At 54.2% G+C, this 9,694-nt stretch overlaps 1 protein-coding gene across 1 annotated transcript; it reads left to right on the top strand.

Moving 5' to 3' along the window:
* The first annotated feature begins 3,922 nt into the window (after window positions 1–3,922).
* On the top strand, window positions 3,923–9,422 carry TMEM74B (transmembrane protein 74B). Its single transcript, XM_077160125.1, has 2 exons — window positions 3,923–3,937; window positions 7,580–9,422. The coding sequence occupies exon 2, from the start codon at window positions 7,621–7,623 to the stop codon at window positions 8,311–8,313; it is 693 nt and encodes a 230-aa protein (XP_077016240.1). The 5' UTR covers window positions 3,923–3,937; window positions 7,580–7,620; the 3' UTR covers window positions 8,314–9,422.
* Window positions 9,423–9,694: the final 272 nt, after the last annotated feature.

The raw sequence follows: 9,694 nt of genomic DNA, 5'->3' as shown, positions 1-9,694 counted from the left end.
TTCCCCAAGGGAACTTGGCAAATATTTTTTTATTCACTACCCAGATTATTCTGGGATGTACTGGGACATCACACTAACCTGCACAAACCAACAAGATTTCATGCCCTATTCAAGATTCCATGTACTTATGGTATTCAACTAAACTGCAGAGGTCCTTTTTTTTTCCAAAAAAATCACTTTATTTTATAGGACAGATATATTTTTAGATATATTTTAGGACATTTATTATAACTCATGAGCCAATATTGATACGTTATTAACTGACGTCCCTACTTTATTTGGATTTCCTTACTTTTAATCTAATGTCTTCTTCCAACCCAGGATACCACATTACATTTAGTTCCATGTCTCCTTGAGCTCTTCTTGGCTGTGACAGCTCCCCAGATCTCCCCTGCTTCTGGTGACCTTGATAGTTTGGGGAAGTACTGGTTAGATATTTTGTAGAATGTCCCTTTATTGGAATCTGGTATTTTTCTCATGGTTAGACTGGGGTTATTAGTTTTGGGAAGAAATAACACAGGGGTAAATTGCTATTCTTGTGACATCAGATCAAAGGTACAGACTGTCAATATGATTTACGACCATTGATGTTGGAAGGAAGTCACTGCCTGCAGCCCATTCTTACGGGGTGAGGAGTTATGTTCCATCTCCTAGGGGGTGAGGTGGTGAATAAATTATTTGGAATTCTTCTTCATGACATATTTGTCTTTTATCTCCCACTTATTTATTTATTCAATCATGTATTATACCAGTATGGACACATGGATATTTATTTCATAGTTTCGGTTATAATCTAATACTACTTTATTTTCTTGCTCATCTGGTTCCAGCTTTTCCCACTGAAAACTCTATCAGTGGGTCCCTGTGTCTCTTTGATGAAACCCCATCATTATGGTTTTTTTGTGGTAATTGTTGTTGTTTAGTACGTACTCCCTTATTTTCTGACTCTACAGACTTACCTAGTTTATTTCCCACCCCAGTCTCAGATTTAGCTCTTTTTCCAAGGAGCCTGGCTCCTTTTTTTTGAGAATGGTATTAGAAACCAAGATCTGGTGGCCAGATGTGCTTGTCGCTACAGAGGTATCATTGTTCCCGGAACCTCTCAGCTGATAAAACAAGGAAATATATGTGTGTGTACTAACTTGAGTAATAAATATTTCTGTTGTAATAATCTGTACTCTATTAGGCTAAATAAGAGTTCATAATGATATCTCCAACTTTAATCCATTACCGCATGGATCATTCTTAGCCTCCTCCTCAAGAGTCATTTTTATCATTAGCAATGTTGCCTAGTAACATAGTAGCTACTTGTTTATCTGTTTCCACGGAAACAGACTAGCCAGTTAACCAGAGGTTAAATTCTTAAGCAAAAGAGGAAAGGGCTTTGTTAGTCCTTTATCCACACTCATTTGTGTCTCCACATTGCTGTGAGGACAAAGAATAAACCCCCTTCCCTGGCCTACAAGGATCTTCAATGGCCTGGCCAGCTGACATGCTCAGGCTGACCTCCTACCATGTTTCTTATTGAGATCCACTCTAGTCTCCTTCAACCCCTGCATTCACCATCCTCCCTTCTGTTCCAGGGCCTTTGCACATGCCAACCTCTCTGTTGGCCCTTTCTCCCTGGCCCTTCACCTGGCTACGTCCAACTCATCTTTCCAATTTCAGCTCAATGTACAGTTCTGCAGGGAAGACTTCCTGTGATCCCCCCATTCCCCAGACTATATCAGCACTCCTGTTTCAGACTGGCCCAGCAGGAGGTGCTTTTGTTTTGTTGCACTGACTAGAGCTGCAACACTACATTTACTTATCCTTTTCTCTAAAATACAAGCTTATTGAGGGTAGGAATGGCGTCTACCCTAGTTAACTAGTACATAATAGATGCTCAATAAAAATTTTCTCCTTTTTTATTCAATAAATATTTATCAATGGCCTCTTATACATCAGGCCCTTTTCTAGTCTCTGGGGATATGGAAGGAAGGGAAATAGACAAAGCCCCTGCTCTCTCCCTTTTTAGTGGGGATGACAGTAAAGAAGAAATAAACCTTGTGTTGACACCTGTTAGGAGCTGATCAATGCCATGGAGAAAAACTCAGGGCAATGGAAAGAAGGGTGCTGGGGCACAGCTGTGAAGGTGTTTCTGAGAAGGTGACATTTCAGCAAAGACTTGGGAGCTGAAATGTCACCTTCAGGGAGAAAGGTGTCCCAGGCAGTGGAAGAGCAAACAGAGGCTCTGAGGCATAACCGGGCATGACTGTGTGCTGAGCACTTTTCAGGGAGTATTTCATCTAATCTCCAGTAACGGATACAATGTGCAATTCACAGAGGAAGAAACTGAGCTCCAAGAGGGAAAGAGAGGACACTGTAGGTCCTGCCCATGGCTCTGCCACACCGGCTTTGAGGGTGCAGGTGCTCAGCTCCCAGGTGCCCTCCTGGATGGCGAGGACCGCACATGTCTTTGGACTCTGATCAGGACAAAGTGGCTATATGGGTAGACAGAAACGTGAAGGGTTGAAGCAATCTGTTTTCTGCCCATCTGTCCCTCTGCTGAACTTCCCAAAGCCTGCATCTTCATGGTTCCCATTGACAGAGGTGGACACCGAGGACAAGAGGTGAGAGGATTTGCCTGAGGCCACAGGAATGGGTACGTCTTCCCAGGAGACCCCCTAACCTTCACATCAAACCTCTTGATCTGGCTTGGCTTGGGCCCAAAGCAAGTGAGTTGTAGGTTTTGCTGTTGATGCCTCCACTTAATCTCAGCCCCATAAAGGAAAGTAACCCAGTGAGAGCCACCCCTGTTCACCCACACCCACTGGGCAGGGCTTTGGGGGGTCAGTCATGGGTCCTCTCCTTCAGGAGCTGCCAGTCTGAAGGCGAGGCTGGCACTTAAAAAAAAATCACAACTCTCAGAGTTATGGGTAGTAATGCAGACACAGAGAGAGTCCAGATGGAGAGGCCCCTGCGGCGGGGGAGCGTGTATGAGTCAGGCCCAGGTAGACTTCTTAAAGGAGTAGGCACTGCAGCTGGGTTTTAGAAGGTAAGGATATGCGTGGCCACTGGTAAGGCCCCAAGGGAAACACCCCTCTTGGGCGGCGCACCCCACTATCCCACAGGGAGCGAAGAGCAGGGAGGAGGCAAGGAAGGGCGTCGGACTTCCTTTCCGCCTCCAGGTGGCGACCTCGAGCCACGGAGCTGCACGCTCCGGAGAAGACCGTCAGGACCTAAGGACCCCGGAGAACCTGAAGGCGGGGGGTGGCGTGGGGAGGGGGGACTGCACCTGGCTCTAGGAGTAGTAAGGGTTCCCCAGCGAAGGGAAGAGCCGAGCCGGGGTGAGAGAATCCCTCGGAGATGTTGGGGGGTCTTCCTCCCTTACCCACCACCCCCCGCCCCGCCCCTTGCCCGGGGACTACCCGTGCTCGAGTTCCCCGAACCCCGGCACAAACCAGACGGGTCTGTCTAAGAGGGGGGGGCGGGGCGCGGGGCGCGGGGACGGAGCGGCAGCGCCCCACCCTGACCTCGGTGCACCACTCCTCTCCCTGCCCCTCCCGGGGCTCACTCTCCGGGCGCTCTCGCCCGCCGTGGGCGAAGCTGGGTCCGCGGCGCTCGGCGATCCCGGGCCCCCGCCCCTTCCCCTGGCCCTCCCTCCCCCGGAGCCCCCCCGGCGGCCGCCGCCGCCGCCGCCGCACAGCCTGGCGCAGCGCGAGCAGGTACGTGCGTCTCAGCAGCGGCTCCGGGCCCGGCCGGGCAGGGGGCGCGAGCCGGGGAGGGCGCCGCGGAGGTGGCCGGGCCCGCGCCCTCGCGTGCTGCGCTGCGGAAGAGACCCCGGCGGGCGGGCGCGGGCTGCGGGGAGCGGGCGGGGGCCCGGGGCGGACGCCCCCTCGCCCGCCCGGCGCCTTCGCCTCCCGCGTGGGGAGGCGGGGAGGGAGGCCCGACACAGGTACGCGCGCGGAGAGGGCGGCGCGGGGGGCGGCGGGAGGCGGCGGGCCCGAGGCCGCGGCGGCGGGGCGGAGCGGAGGCGAGCTAGCCTGACCTCGCGCTCCGGCCGAAGGACACCGGGCGAGGGGACCCGGGCGCGCGCCGGCCCCCGCGGAGCCCGGCCTCCCTGGGCCGCCTGGCCCGCCCTGCTCTGGGCGCCGCCCGGCCGGACCCTGCCCGGCCTGGCCCGGCCGCCCCGCCTCGGTGGCCCAGGGCTGGAGCTAGGGGTGTGGACGGGCGACCGGCTGGCGCGCGGCGCGGGGCACAGCCGGGTGCACGGGTTTTCTGCGTGGAACTTTGGGTATCGCAGCGTGGACCTGCGTGTGCGTATGTGCGCGCCCGGAGGCTTTGTGTACAACTCGTGAGTGTGTCTGTCGACTGGATTTTGTGAAGCTTCACCTACAACTGCTGAGCGTAGGTCTCCTCGTGTGTCGGTAGGCGCGGGGTGGGGGCTGGGGGACAGTGGCGGAATGGGCCGAGCCGGTCTTTGTGGATCAGCCGTGGATCTTGCAGTCTTGGCGGGTGTGTGTGTGTGTGTGTGTGTGTGTGTGTGTGTGTGTGTGTGTGTGTAAGCGGCTCTACCTGCTCCTTGGGTGTGGGTACTAGTGAGGCCGGCGGATCTGTCTGTGGGTTCTGTGCGTGAAAACGGCCCCTGGGGCTTTGAGTGTGGCACTAGGGTGTGCCTTTCAGACCCGGTGTGGGGGTGTGATCTGCAGGCAGGAGTACCTCTGTGTTAGTTTGTTTCTATTTTTGTGTAGGTAATTGGACTTGGAACCACTGTGTACTGGTGTAAGTGGTGGGACTCTCTGAACCCAAGAGAGAGTGACTGAGCAAAAGAGAGCAAGCACTCACTCGGGTGAGAGGGAGCCTCCTTTTTTCTCTCCCCCTCACTCTGGCATCCTAAGGAAAAAGTTTTGGGTTCCTGAAGGGTGAGAGCTGTGCTCCCAGAATTTGGGTACCTCTTGATTTGGGAAAGGGGCTCCTGGGCCTCTCCGGGAGCTGAGTTCTGTGGAAGGAGCTGAGGGCCTGGCTTAAGGATCTGGGTCACATCCAGGCACCCATGTAGCATCCACTGGGCAGAAGTGGCCACCATTGCTGGGTCCTTCAGGAAAATGTGTTTGGTGCCAAGAGCAAAAAGCCAACTGAGACACCGCTCCTCTCTATCTCACTGGACAAAGGGAGCGGTTCTGGATAGTACCTGGACCCAAGTAGGCACCCACCCAGTGGGTGGGAGGGATTATCTGCCTGGGTGGGCTGAGTCATTCCTGAGGGCCCTGAGTGCCAAGCCCTGTGCAGGGGACTGGGGATCCAGACTTGCTTCAGAGACATTCCTGCCCAGCAGATGCTCACACAGGTGCTGAAAGTGTCTCTAAGTGAGGGCTACAAGAGCCAGGGAGGAAGGTGGAGGGATGCCACTGGGGCTGGAGGGTGTGGGTTTGCACGTTTGTAAGTCTATCATCATAATTCGTAGGGAACCAGCAGTCAACTCCTGTGCCCCTCACCCCCATATACATGCCATGGAATCTTGGCCACACTTTGTACAGTGGGGCGAGTGATTCCTGCTGGCAGGATGGTGAATGAAGTGCCCGGTACTGAGCACAACAGGTAGAGCAGGTACCCAGGAAACATTTATTAACATGGGAATTTGGGAAGAGGGCCAAGGGGAAACGGGTGACAGGGGAGCAGGCTTTGTTCTCTAATGAGAGGACTGATGTGTGCTAAGAGGAGAAGTGGGAGGCAAGCCCACGATGGGAGGGAGAAAGATCGAGAACATGCCTTTCTGTACTGAGACGCTGTGAGTTTCATTCGTTATATTTTCTCTCTTACACACACACACACACACACACACACACACAGGCATCACACAGTGCTGGAGAATAAAATAAACTGGGCATGGGAATGTAGACATATCAAGAACCATGTGTGTCTGTGTATGTGGATGTAGCAGGCACGTGAGCCACTCTGCCCTTGGGAGTCTCTGTACAGCACAGGGATTGAGTCTGTGGGCCCTGGGTCTTGGTAAGTTCCCCCGGACATCAGTGTGTAAATGGAAAGATGTGGTCGTGCTGTGGAATTGCGGTTACACATGCCAGGCCGGTCAGGAGGCCCAGGTGGAGGTCGTGGGGAGAGATCTAAGGAGAGATGCAATCACCGACTCCATTCGAGTGTTGGTGGAGAGAACAGGAGCCCAGGTGGCCAGATTCTCCTGTTTTGCCAGAGGAGCCAGGAATTCAAATTTTAAATGTAAAATCCCTTGCCTTTTATCTATTGGCAACCAATTCCCCAAAAACAGACCAGAAACAAAACAAAATAAAACTTTGATGAACCAGATGTGGCCCATGGGCTGCAAATTGGCATCTTTTGATGGGGATACACAGGAGCTGTCTGTCTGTGTGTGTGTGGGTGTGTGTATGTCTAGGTGCTTGGGTAGGATTTCTCCTCTTTGCAGCGCAGAATGCCCCCATTCTCACCTTCCCTCCTAGCTCAGACACCTCATCCAAGTCCTCGGCCTCAAATCCTGGACTCTCCTCCCTGGTCCCCGACTTTCTCCCAATTGGTGACAAAGGCATTTGGCTTAGACCTCATTCATGACCCTTGGGTCTGCTCCTTCTTTGCCACCATCAACGCCATGCCAGACCGTGTTGGCCTCCTGGCTGACCCCTAGTCCCCACTCTGCTCCCGCCCTTGCTGTCCTCCAGACAGCAGCCAGAGGGGACCTTTGGAAACCTGGGCGCATCTCTGTACTCCCTGCTCTAGCCCCACGGTCCCCATTGCTCCCAGAGTGACTGTCCCTGGGTTTCAGAGTCCTTTGTGATTGGCCCCAGGTGACCTTGAGGCACCCTTCTTCCCCCTCCAGAATGTCTACGTCCCCTCTCACTGCTGGTAGATTTCCAATTCATCTTGGAGATCTAGCTTAAATGCCAGTTTGTGGAAGCTTCCCTGCGTTTCTCCTCTTTTCTCCCGCAACAACTTTCATCATCTCTATCCCCCCTTCCCCCATCATCATCATCCTCATATCATCCCAATAGTGTTTGCTTATTGATCTTGTTTGGGGCCTTACCTGCATTATGTTATGAAGTCTTTAAAGCAGCCCCATGAGGGAGGTATTTTGTTTATTCCCACTTCACAGATGAGAAACTGAGTCTGGGGGGGGGGTGTGTCACATCACTTGCTCAAGGTTAAGTAGTAAAGCTGGGGTTTAAACTTGATACACCATACCTGAAGTCTTTCCATCATAATGATGGTGCATCGCTAATACTGAACACTTATTAAATTGGATTATTTCAAACCCTGTATCAGCCCGGTGAAGTAGGGGCTAGTAATGGTGGTGTTATTTTATCTATGAGGAAACTGAGGCCCAGAGAGGATAAGTGAATCGCACAAAGCTAGATGCCAGCCAGTGGTGCAGCCAGATCCTAGCCTGGGTCGCACAGCTTTGTCATTACCTTATTTCCTGTCTCCCCCTCTGTCTGGGAGGCTCTCCCAGGCAGGAAGCATGCCTGACTCACCTCCACCCTGCCTGGGACCTGCTGTGATGTCCTGTACTGGCAGGTACTTGGGGGAGGTTTGTTAAATTCAACTGACTTTCCCTTTTCTCTTGTAGCTGCCAAGGGGCCAAGGGATGAGCCGGGGTCCTCCTTCCCAATGGCATCTCCGCCTGGCCTGGAACTGAAGACACTGAGCAATGGTCCCCAGGTCCCGAGGAGACCTCTGGGCCCAGGGCCCCTGCCCAGGGAGGGCATGGAGAATGCCTGCTTTTCCTTGGAGGAGCACGAGACCCGTTTCCAGGATCCTGGGGACGCCAGGCCGGGCAGCTCCCCCAGCCCTCCAGGAGGCATCCTCTCCTGGCCCCGATCGCAGCGGGATGATCTGTCCCTGCGTTCGGAAGAGGGGCCTGGCCTGGAGCCCGTGAGCCGCCCGGTGGATTACGGCTTCATCTCCGCGCTGGTTTTCCTGGTGAGTGGGATCCTCCTCGTGGTGACAGCGTACGCCATCCCCCGGGAGGCCCGCGTCAACCCAGACTCGGTGACAGCGCGGGAGATGGAGCGACTGGAGATGTACTATGCCCGGCTGGGCTCCCACCTGGACAAGTGCATCATCGCGGGCCTGGGGCTGCTCACGGTGGGAGGCATGCTGCTGTCCGTGCTGCTTCTGGTCTCGCTGTGCAAGGGCGAGCTGTACCGCCGGCGGACCTTCGTCCCCGGCCGGGGCCCCAGGAAGACCTACGGCTCCATTAACCTGCGCATGAGACAGCTCAGTGGGGACGGGGGCCAGGCCCTGGTGGAGAATGAAATCGTCCAGGTCTCAGAGAGCAGCCATACCCTCCAGGGGTCTTAAGTGAGAGCACACCCTCTCTGGCTGCTTTGGCTCTAGGGCTGCAAAGCCTGGAAGGCCCTGGGCTTCAAACTGAGCTGCCCAGAGGGCGCAGTGGAAGGGTCTTGGGCACTGGAGGGGGAGCCCTCAGCCCCATTCCAGCGAGCAGCTCGCTGATCTGTTTTGTAGCTTGAGGTTTCGCATAAGGTTTTGTTTGGGGGATGGCTTCTGCTGCTAAAAATACAAAAGTTTGGAAACCGCTGCTCTTGGAGGATGAGGTTTCTTAGCATTTCCGAGGATTGGGAGTCCTTTGAAAGGCCCGCCCCATTTGTAGTGCCTCAGGGAATGCCGGGGAACTTGTGTCCTCATCTGTTAGGTGTGGAGGTTGGGCGAACTTGGTGCAGGGGGGACCCCTTTCAGCCCTGACCATCTAAGGTGGGAGGCAGCTTCATGACTGGGCTGCTAGCCCCTTCCCCCACACCCCCACTGACTTAACTGTGACCCGCCCCTCTCTGGGCCTCAGTTGTCCTATTTATCAAATGAGGGGGTGGCCCTGGCTGACCCTTGGGGCCCTACCTGTTCGGCCCTGGGAATGGGAGCCCAGTCTCTGCATCTGGCCACCTCTTCAGGGGAGGAGGGTTTCTGGCAGGCGCTGACCACTTTCGTGCCCTTTTCTGGCCTGGCCTTGGTGACCGTTACTGTCAGCCAGCAGCTGCCCCAGCCTCTCACTGTCATAGAATACGTCTCCTTGACACCCCTGAATCCAAAGTCCACCACAGCCTGGCTTTTGGTCTTGGGGTTGAATTTCCTGCAGTGATTAAACCTTGGCACACATTTTACAAAGTCAGGTGCACAGTTTTCACCAGCTGTCTGGACAAGAGGGGGTCTCTATACAAGAAAAGGTGAGGGCTTTGTTGGATTTCTGTGGACGTGACATGGACCTTTGTCATGTCTGCCTCCTCTGTAGTATGTCTGTTGGATCTGACCTTATTCTTGTAGCAGAAAAAGACAATTTTTAATGCTGTATTTGTAACCGGATCCCTGCCCCTGCCACTCAGCAGTAAAATGGAGCCCTAATTTGGGGAGGAGAAATCAGACACTTTAGAGTGGCCTGGACACTCCAGCCACACCAACCACCCTTTTGCTCTGTTTCTCTTGTGTGATGTGTCTAGGCTCCTTGCAGATGTATTTTAAACTCCTGACAAGGAAAGGAAGTGGGCCCTCCTGGGCAAGGAGGTGCAGGTGTTTGAGGACTGGGGGGAAGCCCTGTCCAGTCTGAACTCCCCCAGAGGGCTTCAAGAGGGCATGCCTTCTAGCCTGCTGGTGTGAAGACCTCTAGAAGGGCCATTTCAGTTGCCCCCCACTTACTCCATCTCAGTGTGCTGAGTGGGCTGTGTATCCTGAC

Source organism: Tamandua tetradactyla, chromosome 1 (genome assembly GCF_023851605.1).
Source record: "Tamandua tetradactyla isolate mTamTet1 chromosome 1, mTamTet1.pri, whole genome shotgun sequence".
NCBI classification, from domain to species: Eukaryota; Metazoa; Chordata; class Mammalia; order Pilosa; family Myrmecophagidae; genus Tamandua; species Tamandua tetradactyla.
Note: the sequence above shows the minus strand (reverse complement) of the source record. Positions and strands in the feature narration are given on the sequence as shown.